At 59.8% G+C, this 19881-nt stretch overlaps 1 protein-coding gene across 1 annotated transcript; it reads right to left on the bottom strand.

Moving 5' to 3' along the window:
- Positions 1–396: 396 nt before the first annotated feature.
- CYP26B1 (cytochrome P450 family 26 subfamily B member 1) lies at positions 397–19707 on the bottom strand. The gene is made up of 6 exons (XM_070572418.1): positions 19223–19707; positions 15533–15757; positions 6543–6818; positions 6153–6308; positions 4274–4558; positions 397–3866 (listed from the first exon to the last, which is right to left on the bottom strand). The coding sequence occupies exons 1-6, from the start codon at positions 19424–19426 to the stop codon at positions 3474–3476; spliced, it is 1539 nt and encodes a 512-aa protein (XP_070428519.1). The 5' UTR covers positions 19427–19707; the 3' UTR covers positions 397–3473.
- Between the last annotated feature and the right edge of the window lie 174 nt (positions 19708–19881).

Here is a 19881-nt window from a genome sequence, read left to right as displayed (position 1 = left end):
CAGGGCCGTGGACATCAGCGTCCTCCCTCAAGTAAACAGGATGGACTCTGAGGACAGGCCCTCAGCACTCTTAAGTTGCCATGTCCAGCACTGAGACACCTCGCTCAGCAAGTCACAGCCACACTCAGCCAGGGGAGCCGCCTCCCAGGCGCCCAATCCCCCAACAGGGCTCTGGGGCTCGTGGCTGTCCAGCTCCATCTTCCCCTCTCCAGGGAAAGGCATGGACTTCTCTGCGCCTACCCACAAGGAATGGGGGGCTGGCCTCCCAGGACACACACGTGGGGAAGAACTTCCTGCCTGATAGCTGGGATCCAGCATTGCTGAAGGGCGTGTGGGTGGCCAGGAGGACCCCTTCAGGGAGGCTGAGAAGGCAGAGATGAGAGAGCCAAACGAGGGTGAGTCCGCACGGTTTATTATGGAAGCCTATAAAAGAGCCACATTGAGTATTTCCAAAATCACAAAATGCACAACATTCATTTTTTTAATATGCAACATGGAATATTATATACAGATTAAAACCACATGACAGCAAAAACACTCACACGGCACCAGTTTCATATCAAAACAAAACACACAAGTGCTTTTTCAATATTAAAACAACTGTGATAAAAACATATTAATATTTTGAACCATGTTTACAATAGAGAAAAAAATTCATATTTTACTAAATAACAAATATTTAACAGCAAAAACTTTATACTAAATATCTATTTTGAATTATAACAAAAATAGTACTTATAATAGTTTATAAAGACAGACACAAAATTATAACATTTATGAAAAAAAAAAGTTTTGTGTATAAAATAATATTATAGCGACCTGGGCAGGGTCAGGATGGTGCCCAGAACACAAACGCCAGCGCCCAACATCGAAAGTGCTTCATTCTGCAAGCCCATGGCAGGAAGAGTTTTGTGGGGTTTTGTCTTTTTAATGTCAAGTTACAATAGTTAGGAATGGTAAGTGAGAAAACGCCACCCATCTAATGTTACCTCTATAAAACCTACACACAAACATAGACACGGATGGACGTCTAGAGGAGAGGTGACAAACTTCGACACTGGAACCCTCCTTCAGCCAGCCAAGAGCGTTCTCCAGTTCTCTTCTTGTTGCCTTTGAGACCCAGCGGGGCAAATGATCCTTCCTTCCTCCCTCACAGGGATCCCCCTCAGCTTTTCTCTGCTCCTCCCAGGCTGGTCACCCCAACCGAAGGCGTCTGAGGCCTCCCAGAGCACCCCCACCAGGGCCGGGCGATGGGCTCCCTGTCGGAGCGGCACTTACTGCATTCCCGGATATTCAGTCAAAAACAGTTGGTTCGGGGCAGGCTGGGGTCAGTTCCACGGAGAATGAACCTTCCAGACACTGGGCTTTTTTGTGGGTAACAAATTCTGGTGGACCATGCAGCTATTTTGCAAGCTTTGATGAGTCTTTACACATTTTTGCCTGTTTTTCAGAATGTGGGGTGGGGATTGAGAGATTTTACTAATTTTTTTTAAATGTCTATTTTGGCCAATAATGTCTGTTCTGCACTTTTTTCGATAGTGAAAAGGTAGGAACCAAATGAAACCCTTGAGAACGGGGAGTTACAGAACAGTCCGTCACAGAGGAGCCCACTCCCGTAACGCCGCCCCGAGGTAGGGGTGAGCGGGGCTGAGGCTGAACACTGCTGGAGGGCCACTGAGCTGCTCCGAGTGGTCACTGCTTGGAGAGGGCACTAAGGGGAGTGCTGTCCTGCATTCTTCTGTGTAGTTTTGATTTTCTTGTAAAAAGGATTCACTGCCTTTATAACATCAAAAGCCAACAGAGAAACACAGAAAGCAAAGAAAACTCTGAAAACAGACAAAATCGCATACAGACTCACCAAGGCCCCCAACCATCCCTGGGAGGCATCCCAAACTGCCAACACTCAAAATGCAGGGGAGGGGTGGCAGGAGCTACTCCTCTTTCCTCGTCATCCCCTGACCGCCGTTTTCAACCAAATCACTTCTGACAAATAGCACGTGCACTCGTCCTGCCTCTCGTTGCAGCCCACCCACCCAGTGCCGCCTCCAGACCCAGCCCAGGGCCGAGGCTGCTCCGAGGAGGGCTGCCTTCTATGCTCACCTCCCTTGCTTTCATCTTGTCCCCACACCCCTGAGCTGGGCTAAGCAGACAGTGGCATAGAGGTGGGAAGGGACTTCAAGGACACCTTTCCAAGGGCAAAGGGCAAAGGGCAAAGGGTGAGGGTCAAGGAAGGGACGACGGAGGCCTTTGCTCCCCGTCAGAAGAAAGAACCCGTATCCTTCCCCATACTCACTAGCCGGAGTGGGGGCGCCAGGGTGAAAGTGGCCTAAGAGGAGATGGCGGCAGCCTTCAAGTCCCCACGTGATCCCGGTCTTGGACAGAACAGGGAGGGAGGCCGTGGGCCATTTCGTCATCTCCACCAGGGGACAAAGGCCGAGGCGCAAGATTTCCCCCTGGGAGTGAGGGTCTGAGGTTGAACCCACAGAAGGTCTGGAGCCTGGGGGAGCCATCAACCCTGGGGGTTGGGGGAGGGAGGTGTGAGGCGTCACTCACAGAAGTCCTGCCCGGGACATCTGTGGGCAGAGGCTAGGGGATGGAGGAGATGCTTGTTCCAGCCCCCAGTAACACCAAGATTAGGTTACATCAGTGAATAAATACGGGGGGAGGAGCAGGAGGCAGCCCGAGAGCCAAGGGCCTTAGGCGTGTGTGTAACAGGGGAGCAGGGTGGGCTCAAGGCTGCCTGGTGGGAAGGAGGGGATGTCAGTGCGCGAGCCCAGGGCCACCAGGGAAGATGCTGGGAGGACAGGGCCTGGGGCTCCTTTGCCCCAAGGTCAGAGGAGAGAAAAAGTAGCAGCAATAGGTAATTTCAAATGTCCAAACTGGTAAAGGGGCCAGGCCCCTTCAGGCTGGTGGCAGCCCCTGCCCTCACCAAGGGTGACTCTCTTTTATTACTCAGGATGCTGTTCCTCGGAGGCCACACTCCGGGGAGGAGCACTCCAGAGGCATGAGGGGGAGGGGCAATGAAGAGGGCACCAAAGGTGGCACCTGCTTTCCTCCTTCCCCCATGTCAACCACCTGACCTCAAACTGGAAGCGTCCAAAAGGAACGGGAGGGGAGGGACCAGTTTGGAACATCACAAGCAGACACTGCAGCACGAGCTGACTGACATTTAACACTGTAACAGGCATGCAGACCCCCCGCCGCGCCCTTTCCCAGGAGCTAAGCTGGTGGAAACTGGAGAGAGATGGGAGAGAAGCAAGAGCCAGGAGGAAGGCCCCCATCCCCCAAAGGATGGGGCCCTTTTGGCTTTGGGTAGGGTTTGCCAGGAAGGGGGGACAGGGGAGGGTGAGGTCTGGGGGGCTGCTCCCTCTTCCCCAGGTTCCAGCCCCCTCTACACACAGGTTTCTACCCTTCCATCGCCTCCCACCCTCATGGCCTGGCCAGGCTGAGGTGGGGGTGTGGGTCAGGCGCCATCAGACAGTTGCGCTCAGCATGGCCTCGGTCTCTGGCAGGATCTTGTTCTGGTTGGAGTCCAGGCCAAAGAACTTGACGCTGAGGCCATCCACGGGGTGCAGGACAGGGACCAAGGTGATGCGAGGGAAGGTCCGTGTGGCCAGCTCAAAGCGGCTCGTGCTGGCCAGCTCCACCGCCAGAACCTTCAGGAACAGCTTGGCCAGGTGCTTGCCCAGGCAGGTCCGGACGCCGCCACCAAAGGGGAGGTAATGGAAGCGGCCGTCCTTGTCTTCGCTCCGCGCCTGACTGAAGCGGTCGGGGTCAAACACGTTCACGTCTTTGAACACGGGCGCCGTGTCATGGGTATCCCGGATGCTGTACATGACACTCCATCCTTTGGGGATCTGGAAACCCTGGAGGCAAGATGGGGGCAGGGGTGGGGTGGAGTGGTGAGAGCCAGAAGGGGTCTGAAAGGGCCCAGGACTTCCTGCCTGCCAGCCCCCAAATGGTCCTGGAGACAGCCCACTGTGGTCCCCCAGGTCTGGCCAGCCTCCTGCCTCAGCATGTTGCTCCAGTCTCTTATTTATAGACGTCCACATGCAACTTCACATATGACACCCAGGTTGGCTTCACCCGACCCAGCATTCGGGGCAGGGTCTCTCCCATCAGACTGAAAACTCCCTAAAAGCAAGGACTGTCTCCCCATCAGACTGAGGTGCCCCAAGAGGGAGGCTGGTCTTTCCCATCAGCCAGTGCCCTGCTCCTGAAGGAGTGCTCCCATGGAACCCCCGAGCCCCAGCCCCACGGGGCCCAGCCTCACGTCAAGCTCGAAGGTTTGCAGCACAGTGCGGTAGCCGCCAGAAATGGGTGTGAAAAGGCGCATGACCTCCTTGATGACGCAGTCCAGGTAGTGCAGTCCGCTGAGCGTGTCGAGGCACAGCGTGCCCTCACAGAGGCAGCCGCCACTGTGCAGGATGCCCTGGGCCCGCAGCTCCTCCCGCAGCTTCTCTAGCACGGCCGGGTGCTTCAGCAGCTGCATGATGAGCGAGGTGCTGGCGCTGGCAGTGGTGGCATAGGCCGCGAAGATCAGCTCCAGGGTCCCGTCCTGCAGTGGCAGAAAGGAGAGGCACCGTTGGCGATCTGGGTTCAGGAAGGCCAGCCTGGGGGCAGCCCCCCTCTGCCAGTATCCCCCGTGCCCCAAGGTCATCTAGCTGGGTCCTGCCAGCTTCCTCTGAGCTTCACATTGCAGGGGCATTCAGGACACAATGGACACAGGTCAGAAGGCCAGTGCCCTGGCTAGGCAGGAGATACAACTGCCGCAACCCAGGACCAAGGCACTAGCCTGGAAATGCCTCGGGGTGGGGCCACTGCTCACTCACTGTGGATTCTGGGCAATGAGGCCCAGCAGGCCCCATCAGTGCTTTGAGCTCACAGAAGAAAAAGAAAAAATCTCAAGGAGCCAGGCACCATGTGGCTGAGTGAGGGGGTGCAGGGTCTAACCCTGGGCCTGCTGCCTCGCAGCCTCAGCTCCTTCCTCCATGCCCAGAAGGATAGCTGGTAGGTGGTCAGGAGAGCTGAGGAGGTTGGGGAGGAAGCCTGGGGCCACATCCATGAGAACCTGGGATGGGACTACAGTGAGCAGGCTGAGGGAAGGTGGCCCCAAGAGGGCTTAGAGACCCCTCCAGGGTTCTCTGGGGAGCAAGACACCTGGGCCATGATGCCACATGGAAACGCCCTAGCAGGTCACCTCGTTCCAAGCCCTGCATCTTACAAAGGTGGACCCTGGGCCCAGAGACGGGAGCGAAGGGACCTGGGTCCCTTACTTGCCATGGCACCACCTACGAGTCAAAACCTTTCTGTAAAAGTCACAGGCGCCCTCCTGGCTCAGCAGGAAAAAAGCTGGAGCTGGAACAAGAAGCAAAGACGGGGCACGGAGGAGTCTGTTAGTCTCTATGGGCACCTGGCAGGCGTGTGGGTGGCAGAGTCTAGACGAGGATGAACTAACGAGTCCCACCTCAGGGGAACCATCCACTCCCAAAAAGGGCGGGCAGAAAGTCTTTGTGGAGCCCAGTGTGGGCAGTCTCTGTGCCACAGACCAGCTGGGCTCAGCTGGTGCCAGGCAGGCTGGGAGAGGGCATCAAGTGAAAAGGCTGGTGGGTGGGATGGCCCCGAGTTAGGTCCAGATCCCCCAGCTCTTCCCCGAGGGCTGAGGCTGCCCTTGGCAAGTGACTTCCCCTTCTGGGCCTGGGTTTCCCTACATGACGTCCAGGGCTATTGGGACAATGAAATGCACTGAAATAGTGAATATCGGGGGAGGGAGCGGCGAGGGGTCGATCAACGCTGCCGACATTGAGTCTGTACAGAGGTTTCCAAGGGCCAATTTTTGGCATCTTTTTCAAAATGGTAGGAGGGACTGTGGGCAGGATGGAGAGCACCAGGACTGAGTGCACAGTGAGCAGTGGGGAGAGGGGCGGCCCCACCCATCGTGGGCACTTCTCACCCTCTGCATCAGACTGTGTGCACGGCAGGCAGGGACACAGTCTCCCTTCTGGTCAAGCCCCTAGCCCAGTGCAGTGACGGCCACTGCGGCTGCTCAGAAACAGTCCCTGTGGAACCTCACAGGAACCAGGCAGAAATGGCGGGCCGTTCCTGCCCCAGGGCAGCCCGAGGATGGAGCCCGGGGCGCTCCTGCTGCCCACCTTCAGCTCCTGCATGGTCATCTCCTTCCCGTGCTCCTTGCTGCTCTCGATGAGGATGTCCAGTGCGTCCAGGTAGTCTTTGCCCTGGGTGCACTGCAGCTTCTCCCGGATAGCCTTTTCCAGGCCCTTCTGTAGGATCTGCCGTGCCTGAATGCCCTGAGGGGAGAAGGGGTCCATCCGGTCACCCACCCTGGGAGGGCAGGGCCACCGAGGGCCTCCTCCTAAGGCGGGGCAGGGTAGGGGACCCCTCTGAGAACTTCCCGTCTAAGCCACAGAGAGCCCTGGGTGAAGACAGTGTGTGTGACTGGTGTCCATCTTGGTCAGCCACCCCTCCCTCAGGGTGGGCTCATGGATGCCCATCTCCTGTCCTCCCGGGCCCCAGGTGCTCACCCGCCGGTAGCCGCTAAAGGGCAGGTCAACAGGCAGGGAGAAGACGTTCTCCACAAACTGCTGGTAGACCTCAAAGAGGTGCCCCAGGTCCTCTTCGGGGATGCTGAAGCCCAGCAGCACGCGGATGGCCATGCGGAAGGTGAGCTTCTGCGCCTCCTGGTACACGTTGATGGCCTCTGGGTGGCTGCTCCAGGCACGCAGTGTGTCCTGGATCACCAGCTGGATCTTGGGCAGATAGCTCTCCAGGGCTTCGTGGCTGAAGATCTTGGAGAAGACCTGAAGGACAGAGAGGCGGGGCGAGCTGGTCAGATGGGCTGGGGCCTGCCCATGCGGCTCCCACGAGGCCTGGCTGAAGCACGGGTCCCATGACTGCGGCTGGGGAAAACGCCAGTCCTCACCGTGCCCGAGCTCTCCTCTTCCGACACAGTCCCCTTCCTGGTCCTCTACTCTGAACCCCCTCCTCTTGCCTGAGTCTTGGTCGGGGGGAGGGAGGGAGGGAAACGACAGGATTAAAACAGTTCCTAAGTATTTTTATTCAAAGTCGGGACCTTCACATCACTCACAGGGTGACCCAAGCTGTCATTTTCTTTCTTGACCCCCCAGAGAAGCATGTTCCCCTATCAATGATAATGCCCTGGGGACTGGGCAGTCCGGCTGCCAACAGATCTGTGGGCGATGTGGCCGTACCAACCATGGGGGGCAACACAGGAGGAGTCCGGGCTGGGCTGGAGCGGGTGCCACTCCACTGCAGGGGCCCATTCCAGAATTCCCAGGCCACAGGGCACAAGTGCCCAGGAGGAGCGGAACACAGGTAAGCAGACTAAACAAGAAGAGTAGAAAGTAGTATGGGGCTCTTCTACTCCACTGATAGGAGTACAAGAGAGTCTGAAGCCAGACTGCAAGCAGAACTTCCGGAGACCCAAAATTGCTCTCACTCCCTGGGAAACGCCTATTGCATGGAGATCCTAGGGAGTCCGTTAACAGCCGGGCCGTCAAAACGTCTTCAGTGAGGCTGAGTCTGGAGGCAGGGGGATGGGGGCAAGGCTTACCACCCCAAAAGATCACAAAGCCAAACAGAAGCCCTTTTAATTCCCAGCATCTTCCACGTCCCATTTTAAGTAGCCAATGAGTCCCTGTTTCTACCTCTCCTGCTTTCTGTCCTCCTGATTCCCAGCCACCACCTCCTGCCCCCTCCTCACCCCGATGCCTCTGCACACAGTTTCCATGCTGCTGCCCATGGTTATAAGAGAGGGGAGGATGTTAGCTTATTTACTGACGGGCTGTGGGTCTCACTCTGTAACCAACAACCTCCATCCCCCCTCCAGAGTCTGGAGCAGAAGGGGGTGCACCCCCCACAGTGCCACTGGAAAGGTCGTTGGGGAAGGCAGAGAGGGGAGGGGCAGCAGAGAGGAAGGAGACAAATATTCCTCTGCCCCCCCACACGACCCTGCCCCACACAAACCACACACACGCGCCCGCCCTCCCCCCTGCCCCCCAAACACAACCACCGCACAAACTGTAAATGTGAGAATTTCCCCTGCCGTCAGCTCAGGGAGGAAAAGGTAACATTTTCCTGGCCTGGGCCCTGCATGGCTAATGGGAGGGCTGGTTTGCAGAAATAACAGTGCTGGCCCTTCAGTGGCCCAGCCAGGCGTTCACAATAGCACTTTCATTCCGAAATTCCCGGTGGGCAGAGGGAGGGAGGGAAGGAGGCCGGCGAGGGGCAGAAAAGCCAGCAGTGTTTGGGGCTGCTCCTGCTACTAAGGGGCAGACTGGAAGGTAGAAGGACGACAGGAGGTGACCCAGGGCAGCTCAGGCCTGGACAGGTCACTCACACCTGGTTCTGTTGCAGGGGTCCCAGGAATTTCCAGGGGGGTATTCAGCTGCCACCTCCCTTCAGAGGGTGCGGGATAAAGGCAGCACTTTCTGCGTCAGCCCCCCGCCCTGGTGTCCTTAGGACCCCAGGTTCAGCTCTTGGTCAAAGAGTCTTATGGGGTGGGGGTGGGGGTGGGGGTGGGGCCCTGTCCCCAGAGGCGGATGCCAGCCAACTAAGGGCCTTTACAAAACAGCAAAGAGTTGATGAGGGGAGCAGAAAGTGGTGCGTGGGAGCTGGGCAGGCTCATCGGGGAGGCAGAAGATAACTCTGTGGCTACAGGGCCTCAGTGGGGAGGCTGGAGGTGATGGCAGGCTGGGACAGGGAGGTGACGCCTGGCCCAGAGCCAGCCTGCCCAGGGCAGACTGAGGGGTCTGTCATGAAGGGGATGGGAGCAGGGGCTGCCAGCAAATGGGAGACCTGGTCCCAAAGGTGGGCATGGGAGGGGGAATAGGGCAGAGGCCACGTCGACCAGGACCAGCCCAAGTCAAAGCCAGCTAGGCTCTAAGAGTCAGGCTGGGCACCCAGAGATCTGAGGCTTAACCTCGGATCATCCACCAACTTACTGTGCGATCATGGCCAAGTCACCCCCAGCCTCAGTTTCCCCATCCGTAAAATGGTGACGTTGAACCAAGTGACCTCTGTGGTTCCTTTCAACATAATGCCAATATCCACATGTTCCTAAAGTGGATGCTGTCCCCTCAAAGAAGCCTAGAATCTGGTGCTGCACGAGTCACCTGCTAAGTGCCTGCAGGCTTCCCTCACACACCCCACACGGCTACAGTGGTTCATGAAGGGCTAGCCCAGGGTGACCAAAGGAGGAGCTCTGAGGGCCCCCACTGCACCCTGAGGAGTGTCCAAACAGGACCCGCTGACAAGCCCTGCCCTGCCCCAAAGGTTACATTCCCTGCGCCCTCTAGCGATGGCTGGCTGAATCGCTCCTTCTCAAGCCTTGGGGGCCAAGGAAGGGTAGGGAGGATCCAGGGGGACCTGGAACTGAGCAGAGGGACTCCAAGGGTAGGGGGCCCACACCTCACCTCTAGATGGAAAGGGGACCTGAGCAAGGTCAGGGGGCTGGAATGGCCCCAGGAAACCCACCGCCACCCTGCACCTGCCGGCCACCTGGGGTGGGGCTTCTGAAAAGAGAATGGCAGCCAGGACCAGGGCCCTGATCTTGACCCAGCCTCTGAGTCGCCAGGGCAGCCAGCAGGTCTCTGCCCTCTCTGAGGCTCGGTTTCCCCACTGGTTTCATGAGGGGTCTTTCTGGATGTTCTGGGGTCCCTTTCTACCTGGCTGTCCCATGATTCTCCTCAGAGCCCCCCTGAGGTGGGGAAACTGAGAAGCCAGGCAAAGGCAGACTGCAGGCACACCAGGCCCAAAGGGCTTTGCTCAGAGGTCACCCAGTCCATGGCCCTGCCACCGGCCCAGCTGTCCCACAGGCATCAGGGCCTCCCAGGCCCCGGGAAAACTCCAGGGCCTCCTCCCTGGGTCAGTGCCCAGGGTTAACAACGCGGGCACTTCCCGAAGCCTGGGCAGCCCAGAAGCCACCGCCCACCACAAAGGCCCGGAGGAGGCGGAGGTGCCGGCCAGGGCAGTGCAAGGCCTGGGCCATGTCCGGGGCGGGCGGGGTCAGGATGGGGGCAAGAGGAAGGTGCCCTGCGGAGCGGAGTGGCTCGGTGTGAAGAGGGGAAGGATCCGGCCCCCAGCGCCTGCCGACTGCCCCGACCACGGTTGTAAGAGGAGCCAGGGCTGCAGTGTTTCCCTCTGGGGCTTCCCTAGGAATTCCCAACAGGGAGCCAAGAATGCTGGACAAAGGTCGTCCGGGAACCAGCTCCAGCACAGCCCTGCAGAGGGAGCAGCAGGTACGACTTCCACCAGGGTTGGCCCCAGGAGAGCAGGCCCGCCAGAGGCCTCCCCGGCACAGACACGGGCAGGATGGGCTCCCGCCTCAAGGGATGTGCTTAGAAACCCTCCTCACACCCTGACTGGTTTCCCCCAAAACCAAGGGGCTCAGGAGCCCACATCCCTGGTTCTCTCTCTCCCGGAATGGGAGCCAATTCCATAGGAGGGTCTGGGGGGACCACCAGGAGACTTATCAAGGCTCAAATTCCCTATAATTGTTTCTACAAATGCTTCTCCATCCCCGCAGGCTCCCCTCCCCGCTGCCCCCTGCCTCTCACCCAGTGTCCCTGGGAGGGGATTCACCCACTGGACCCCCAAGGCCCTGGGTGCTGACCTGCTCAGCCAGATAACCTCCCCCTTCTCAGCTGCCGGCTGTGGATGGATAGACAGATGGACCGGCAGCCTTGGTATCTGGAAGAGCCAGAGAGGGAACCCACCCCCCAGGTCAGTGACTCAGACTGGGAGGAATGGAAGCGGCTGCCCGGGAGGGTAGGAAGGAGGGTAGGAGGGTGGGAGCCTGGGCAGGCCACCCCGCCAAACCACTGGAGCCGCGGCCTGCGGAGTGGAAAGAATAACAGAGGGCCGGCAGCCGCCGAGGGAGCTGTCCGCACAGCACAGGGGTGACGCCAAGGTGTGTACCTTATACTCCAGGAAGGGGGAGGATAAGAGAGGACGTCATCTTCCCAGCTGCCTGGCATCCCCACTGGGCCTGGACTTCACCCTGGCTGCCTCCTGAGCCTGCCCACACTCAGCCCCTCTGGTTGGGAGGGCCCATCCCAGAGCCCCCAGCCTGTGCATGCCCCTTCTGAGTTCCAGCATCTGTGGGAACAGAGTACCTGTCCCCCATTGGACTGCAGCTCTAACCATCGCCCCTGACTCTTCCCCACACACAACAAAAGCATGTGGTGGGGGAGGGGAGGGCAGCACTTAGCAGATACCTGCTGAGCCACAGAATCTGGAAAGGTTTGCCCAGACCCTCTTACCCCTCTTCCAGCCATAGCGAACCCCACTTCAGAAAGCTGAGACCCAAAGGAGGAAGGGCCCTCCTAAGGTCACAGTCCAGGGCATGACTAGTCACACCCACCTGGGTTCCTGAACCCCTACCTCCCACCAATCCAAACCCCCGCCAGCCCCCCTCCACCACTCCTGGGGGGCTCTGAATTTATCTAAGAGCCCTGAAGGGGACCCTCCTCTAGGGCCCAAGTTTATTTTAAGGGTAAGGCCAGCTGTTCTGGCCACTCTAGTTTGCTCTCAGCACTTAGCCCCTGCCCTTCAGCCTGGGAAAACTGGAACAGGTACAACCACCAAACTGGGGGCTCAGGGCCAGAGCAGACCCTAGCCCAACCCCGCTGCCAAGGCCACAATTGTCTCCCAAGCCGGGGAGAGTGAGCAAACACATCAGCATCACAGCCTTGGAACCCTCCCTGCCCTGGGAGAAGGACACAGAAAGGAGGGAAATGGGAGGGGGTGGCCCCAGGCCCAGCCAGCCCACCCGCCCACTCTGAAGCCTGGCACAAGAGCATGCAGAGGGAGGCGCCCACTCCCAGGCGCCCTGGCGGCTGGCTGTGGGCTTCCTCCCCCACTGACCTTCAGAGGGTTCCGCTCCTGCCACCCGCCCGCCCCCTTAGCAGCCTCTGCGCCCACCAGCTTGTGCTACAGTAACTTTTGGGTGAAGGACTTCAGAACAAAGCTCTGTGCCTATGCCAGAGGGCTGGGGCAGAGCTCCCAGTAGGAGGGCTGCCTGGCTGTGCCACCCGCCTTCCCATCCAACGCAGGTGCGAACTTCTGCCCTGCGCTGAGCTCGGTGGACATGACTTTGCAGCAAGAGGCTATGCACTGGTCCAAAGGCCACCTAGAGCCAGTCTGGGCTGGCCTCCCCCAGGACCCCACGACCACAGGCCCTCCTGCCTCTGACCTCCTGCTGAGGCACCTCCTGGCCTCTCCATGCCAACACAAACGCCAGGATGCACGGGGTTCCTGAGAGGGGTCTGGGGATCCTGAGCCTGAGCTCCACCTCCACCCAGGATGGGCCCAAAGGCCAGGCGAGTGGGGGATGGGAGGGTGGGCAGGCAGGGCATCTTAATCCCTGCCTCCAAAGCCTGGGGGCCACTCCCCCACCTCAGCCCCCCACACAGAAGGCCCTGTAGCCAGGGGTCTGGGGAGGAGGGGCAAGAAGGCCATGCCTGAAGTCTCCCCAGCCCAGGGCTCCAAGGCTAAGTGCATTCTCTGGGATGCTTGCCAAGTTCCCTGACAGAATCTCAGGGCCACTGTCTGAGGTGCCCTGAAGCTGCTGGGCCTTTGGTGAAAAGAGGTCCAGCCACGGGTGTGAAGAAAAAGAGGAAATGCCTGATCCCGTGCCTGGGGCTGGGCACTGGAGGCTTCCAGAACTACTCCCCACTGCTCTGCATCTCTGACGACCCTCCCTGCAAGCTTTCCTACCACACTCCATCCATTCAGACACCCTTCTAGGGCAATACCCCGGCCTCTCTGCCCACCGAGAGGGATGGAGACCCTCCCCCATGAATGAGGGACACCCCAGGCCTCAGGTGGGGGAGGGTAACAAAGGAGGAGAAACAGTCTGAGGTGGTGGCTATAGGGACACAAGGCTGTCTTCAAGAGAGGACTCTGTTAGGTGGGGCAAGACTTTGTGGACTTTCTCCCTGGCAACCCCACCCCTCTTGGCCCTAGACCACCAGGGCAGCCGGGGCAAACACCTGGAGTGCAGTGATGGCTGCGAGGAGCCCCTTCCCAGCACATCTGGTCAGACCTCCCAGAGAAGGGGTGGGCCACCAGCCCCAGTGGAAAGAGTGACGCTCTAGTTCCCTACCAGCCGGGCCCCAGCACACCTGGGCCCCACTTCCCATGAGTCCATCCTAACCAGGCGGGGGCCTTGTCCAGCAGCCGCCTCTCCAGCCAGGTCCCTGACTGTAGCGTGGGCTGAATAAGGCAGTGTGAGTGGTGCATGGCAGCCCCCACCCTGGCCAGACTGGGTCCAGCAGGCTGGCCAGTCTCTCCAGGACCAACATGTGCCCCTGATTACTCTCATCCCTCCAGCTAGACTCCACTTCCTGAGGCAAGGACCAAGTTTCTGCTTCTACATTTGTACCTAACTCAAGACCTTCTATTTAACTCAGTAAACCTAAGTTTATGGAACATCAAATAAAGAGATTGGGGGGAAGGACCCTTCTGTCCATCTATTTACCACTGGACCCATATACATGCCACATAGCAAGCACACAACCAGTATACACACAGAGGGACCCTGCATCGGGTTCCCAGCCTTGGCCAGGATGAACTACTTTCTAGCTGCTCCCCACCCCCAAGGAGCTGGAGGGCAATGGTGCCAAGAGGGAGACCATAGATGCGTCACCTGTGGGTCCTCAGTTTCTGCCCCCACCCCCCATCCCTGTCCTTCCTCTCCCTCCCTTCCTGTGCATTCCTCTAAGAGAGTCCTCTGTGCCATATCCTTCTTCTTCTCCTCCCCTACTCCCAAATGGACAATTGCCAAAACCCTTGGGCTTTCCAGGCAGACCTCCTCACCTGGAGGCTGGCGGCCAGGAGGCCAAGTGAGGCAGAGGGTGGGTGGAACCACAAGGCAACAGCCCCAACCAAAAGCCCTCTGCACTCTGGTCTCCACCAAGCCTTCTTCCTCCCAGCGCCCCCTCCCCATCCCCACCGACCCCCCAGCCTGGGACAACTCCCCCTCTGTGAGAAGGGGACAATAACTGCTTGTCAAAGCCTCTGTAAAGAGAAAACGAGGAGGCAGTCATATTCTTTGGAGCTGGGTTTCTGAGTCTCAGGATCTGCCTTCACTCTTTGGAATGGGCTTCTGGCGGAGTCGCTAAGAAAAAAAGCCGTGTCCCACACATTTGAAAAGCCCCCATTCCTGAGCCTACAGCCTGCTCCCAGCCACTCCCCAGAACCCCCCCCCCCCATCTGCTCCTGCGGCAGGGGCGCGGGAGCTGCCTCCTGCTCTGGTGAGGCAGATGGGGGAGACGGCTCTAGGGGCCCCTTTCCAGTCCCTGAAATACACGCTTTATTGGGGGGAGGGGGTTAGTCTCTGGGTTTTCCTCCTTTTGTCTGCTACAGAGAACTCCTCTTCGCAGGCAGTTCAGAAGATATCAAATACTGTAAGATAAATTCCTGCGTTCACCAAGACCACCTCACACACAGATTTCCGGTGGAGGGGGCTGCCCACCACTGCCCCCTCCCTTTCCCCGGACTCTGCCACTCCCCCAGGAGATCAGAGGCTGCCTCTCTCCTTCCTTCTAGGTTTCAAACCTGGGTGAGTCCTCTGACCCAATGGAAAAAAGGGAGGGAGGGGACGTCGTGCAGCACCTCCTCTGGCCGCTGTAAGCCTGCAGGCCGGCGCCCCGCCCGCCGGCGGCTCAGCTTTCGGGTTACTGCAGTTCAAACAGCACGTGCCGCCCGCGCTCGGAGCCGCGGCGGCGGCGGCGCAGCCCGGGGAGGGGGCGGGGAGGCTCGCTCCGTGCGCGCTGGCTCGCCTCCTCCGCGCCTCTTCCAGGCGCTCGGGAAATCCACAGGATAAACACCCACTTTCTCTTCCTCTTTATGGGAGGGGGTAGGTGCGCTTTGATCTCCCGCCGCGCCTATGCTGCTCTCCCACCCCTAGTCCTTCCCACCATCCAGATCCGTGCGCACAGTGGCCCAAATTTCACCTCACCCCTCCCAGGAAAGGCCCTGCAACCGCCGCCCACAAGGTGCTCCCTGCCCCCCCGCCCCACGCGCCTGCCCAAGTCGCCATTAAAGCAACCTGTGGCAGGAAGGCTAGGTTTGCTTTTAGAATGATCCGTCTCCAGTTCTCGGAATTCCGGGAGGAAACATAGCGAAAATGGGAGCGCCGGCCACTGTCCGCCCTCTTCTTTTTCTAGTTTCGTGGAGCACGGCGAGGACAGGTGTTGGACGCCCCAGTCCCCACACGTTTAAGCTCTATCCAAACCATCCCCGACAGCCACCTTTTGGGCCTGCTAGTGCGCAAGGCTCAGTGGGCCAGCAAGAGGGCAGCCCCGGAGGAGGCCTGTGCAGGCCCTGGATCTGGGATCGCTGCCGTCTAGGCAGCGAACTGCGGGGATCCTCCAGCATGCTGTGCAAGGGGGGTCGCAGATTCGGGTGGGGACGTCCCCAGGGCTCCGCGAACTCCACGGAAGAAGAGGGTCAGAGCACTGTTTCGGGGCTCTTGGCCCAGAGGTCCTACCTTGCGTTTGTTGCGGTGGATATCGCCGATGGAGTTGGCCACCGTGTTCGGGCCCAGCAGCATGCGCGTGCTGCGCGGCCACTCGGTGCTCACGAGGTGGTGTTCGCCCATAAGAATCTTGCGTACGTTCTCCGCGCCCGTCACGCGGATCAGTGGCCTCCCCAGCAAGTGCGTCTTGAACACGTTGCCATACTTCTCCCTCCGCGACGACTGGAAGCCGGAGCCCTGCGGGAGCCACACGAGAGACCTCTCTCAGAGCACAAGTCTACAGACGGGACGTCCCGGAGGCCCAGCCCCGAGGGCCCATGGGGAGGGGCGGAGGACCCCTCCCGGGGCTTCAGTCCCCCACCCCCCACCCCCGCCCGCACACACGCGCGCGCACACACAAACATGCACGTGGGTTTTATTTTTCATCGCATGCACAAGAACTGAGAAGCAGGGCCTAGAGGATAATAAATAATACAAGGAGGCGGGAGGCCCAGGGGCACTCCGCGGGAGGCTGTTTTTTAGAAATGACTTGCGGGAGGGAAAAGGTATCCCGGACGGCGGGACCCGAAGCTAGAGCCTCCGCCCCCTCCCTCGCCTCGCGCTCCGGAGCCTCTCGGAATAAATATTTCCAGGCTCCCGGCCACGGGCTGGCGAGACCCCGCGGGGTGGCCGCAGGCCAAAGATTATTTATAGCGGTGAGCGGTCCGTGCCCGGAGGCAGTCACTACAGTTGGGGGCTGGGGTTTCCATCCGTTCTCGGGTGTGGGCCGCGAAGGGACCCGGCGGCCCTCTAAGGGCTCCGCAGGGTAGGGGTACGGGCCGAGAGCCACGATTTTCCTAATGCAATCTGCTCTGGAAATAACTGGGAAGGACTTTCGTCGCCGCCCTGGAGTTTGGAACAAGAGCGCGGAGGAAGGCGCTGCCCGCGGGGCGGGGCGGGGCCGGGCGGGGCGGCCGTCGCAGGTAACCGGATCCCCGGCGGCGGCGGCGGCGGCGCGAGCCGGGGATGGCTAGGCCCCGGCGCGGGCCCGGCGCTCCGAGGAGCTGGCTGAGCCGGCCCTGCGCGGGTACCGGAAACCGAGGGGACCTCCGAGGGGCGGGGGCAGGGGCGTCCCGCTCACCTTTGACGTAGGCGCTCGCCACCCCACCCCACTTTAACCCTTCTCCTGCCAGGGCGGCGCCGGGTGAGAAAGGGAGGGGCGCCACCTGTCCGGCCGTCCCGCCAGCCTGCCAACGCAAGCGCGCTTGCGGGCTCCAGACCTACGGGGTCATGCACCCCCAAAGGGACAACTCGGCTTCCCTTTTTCCCGGGTTGGTCCCCCTCCTCACTTTCCTTTCTTCCACGGAAAAGTCTTCTCCCGCTAGAGGTGTACACACCCCAGCACTGCCGAAAAGTGACTCTGCAGAGCCCGGAGCCCTAATCACTTTTCCACATGCGCCTCCGGCCCCGGCGCGCGACAGGGAGCGAGCCCGGAGCGCCCGCGCCTCCAGGAGGGGGGCTGGGCCGCGGGGGACGCCGCCCCACTCCCAGGTTGGCGGGTCTGGTAGAGCTCCCCTCACCCTGCCGCCGTTCTAGACGGCGTCTACCCCTTTAAGAGAAATCTGGGCGAGGGTGGAGGTGCGACAAAAGGGGGGTGAGGAGCGAGTTCCCTCCCTCCGTCTGCTATACCCGTCTCCCTCGCTCCGTCTGACTCTCCGTCTCTCCTCTCCTTCTTTTCCTCTGTTTTTCTTTTCTTTCGACACAAAAGTTGGGCTGTGAATTTTCCGAGGTCGCCGCCGCCTCTCTCTCGCCCCCCCACCCCCGCCTCTGATCTGCCTAACTATAATTAAAGTGCGTTTTTTGTGGCATTAATAAAGAGTTATTTGTCCGCCGTTTCCACGGTCTTCACAAAGAGGACTTTCATAGGGGCGGCCGCTCGGGCCGCGAGTCCAATTTATACAAAAATGTTGTATTTTTAGCCCTGGGCTCTGTTTAGATGGCGCACGGTGGAAACGGAGAGCCCTTGGAGGTCCCCCCGTAAAATCTGATAAATGACTCCGAAAAAATAAAGCTGAGATTCAGAGGGCTCCCATTAACCCCTTCAGCGCTCCTCTACTCGCATCCCCCATTTGCCTCCCACCTCGGAGTCCAGGGCCCCGGGGCAGAGGGATGCGGAGGTGGAGGCCTGCTCCCCCCGCCCCATCTTCTCTGCGGGCTGGACGTGGAGCCCCAGGGGCCCTTGTGGGATTCGGAGAAAAGGTCAGGGGGACCTTGGAGGTGACAGAGACAGGTCAGGAAAAGGGCGGGGGGGGGGGGGCGGTGACAGACAGCGGATTCCGAAGATTGGCTCTAACAAGGCAGGACCGATGCCCATGTGAGTTTTTTCTTCCTAAATTCTCAGCCAAAAGCCTAGACCACCGCTACAGTTAACCCTTTAAGTGTAGGGGTAAGAGAGGGGCTCTGGGGATTTCTTTACGGAGGGGAGGGGCTAGTCCCATTGGTTGAAGTGAACCCCACCCCGTTGCACGAACAACCCCAGAAAGAGATGGGCTGCCTCCAGGACTTGGGAAGACCACAGGGCAGAGGGATCTCGCGTCCCCCTCGCCGCCCCCGCTTCGCTGTCATTTGGCGCGAGGCAGGTCCGGGCTGGGAGTTTGTGTGCGCGCGCGGATTGCACGCGTCTGTGAATTTCAAGCCAAGCTTTCGCACTTCTAAATCCCCAGGTCTCTGCGTTCACTTCCCGCCTCACCTCTCCGGTGCCGGGGTTATCTGTTTCAGGACAACCATCCTTCCCCTAATTCCCATCAGCATCCTCTGGACAAACACGCGTGCACACGCCCGCATAACACACCTCCCGCGGTTAACCCAGCGGCACCCCCCCCAAAAGAAAAATCTTGGTGTGTATCAAATTGCAAAAGCGACTGTCTAGCACTTAGCGAGGTTAATTCCAGGTTAATCTCCCCATTATCACTAGCAGTGTGGGGGTTGTACGCGGCTAACAACAAACACACACGCACTCTATGGATCTCACACACACCAATCCCAAGTTTCTCTCCCCTGCTACACTGTCCCCACCCAACAAGTCAATAGACCCTTTTCCCCGAAAGCCGAGAACTCTCGGGTTTCAGGCTTCTCATTTTCCCTTGGTTGCCTCCTTGCTTCCCCACCACAAAACACACACATTTTCCCGGACCAGGGCCGTTGTACCTGGCGCAGCCAACGAGGCGTCGGGAACACAGCCCGGGTCTTAAAGGGGCAATTCTGGCTGCCACTGGCCCCCTCCTCCTCTCCCTGACTCAGTTTTCGGGTCCCTGTGACACTGCCAAAGCCCCGAAAGCCGACGGCGACTGGGGCCTGGAGCGCGAAGGGGAGGCGAAAGCGGCTCACGACCGGACGCCCCCTCGGACTCGCGCCGCGCGGGGAGCCCCGAGGACGCTCCACGCACCCCTGCTGTGTCTCCCGAGACTGGGGAAAGTCGGTCTTGAGAGGTCGGGGGACCTCTCTTATCAGCCCCCTGAACGTGCACACCAGGTGCCAGCGGGCTCCGAACCACGCCGCAGGCGGGCAGGGGAAGCCCGGGCGGCGCAGGCAGAGAGGAGGGAAGGGGCGGGGCGGGGACCGGTGCCTTCAGGCTCCCGGCGCCCCCTGGCCGGCCCGCGGCTCCATCGGCCCGCGCTCGCCGCTAGCGGACCCCGGAGAGCAGCGACGCGAGCGCGCCCTTACCTGTAGCAGCCAGTGGCCGGTCTCTCCGATGAGCGGGAAGCCCATGGAGCCCTTAGGGATGGGCAGCTTGCAGCTCTTGTCGCGGGTGGCAGCCCAGCGCAGCTGCCATAGCTGCTGCGACACGGCCAGCAGCAGCGTCACCGACACCAGGCACGCGGCGAGGGTGGCCAGCGCCGACACCAGCTCCAAGCCCTCAAAGAGCATGTTGGCGGCCGCTCGGGGGATTGGCTGTGCCGGCCGCGGCGGGGGAGGGGAGGGCCAGAGAAGGGCCGGAGCGGCGGGGGAGGGGAGGCTGCGGCCGGGGGTCCCGGCACCTCCAGCCGAGACAGAGATGGAGGAAGGGGCCGAGGGAAGGGGAGTGGAGGCTGCGAGGGGAGCGGAGAGAGGGAGGAAAAAAAAATGCCTAAAAGAAGAGAGAGAGGAGACACGAGGCGACTCGGAATGTAACTTTGTTTGTTTGTTTGTTTGTTTGTTCCCTTATAGCGGGCTTAGGGGCTGCTCGAGGGCTGGCGAGAGGAAGCCGTGAATCAAGCTGGTGGGTTCGCTCTCCCCGCAACCATCACACTCGGAAAACTTTGGAAAACTTTGTCCAGCGGGAGCCTCTCTCGTAAGCCCCTTCCCCTGCTCGAAAAAAAAGAAGGGGGACAGAGAGCTAGCGG

Source organism: Equus przewalskii, chromosome 14 (genome assembly GCF_037783145.1).
Source record: "Equus przewalskii isolate Varuska chromosome 14, EquPr2, whole genome shotgun sequence".
Lineage (NCBI taxonomy): Eukaryota > Metazoa > Chordata > Mammalia > Perissodactyla > Equidae > Equus > Equus przewalskii.
Note: the sequence above shows the minus strand (reverse complement) of the source record. Positions and strands in the feature narration are given on the sequence as shown.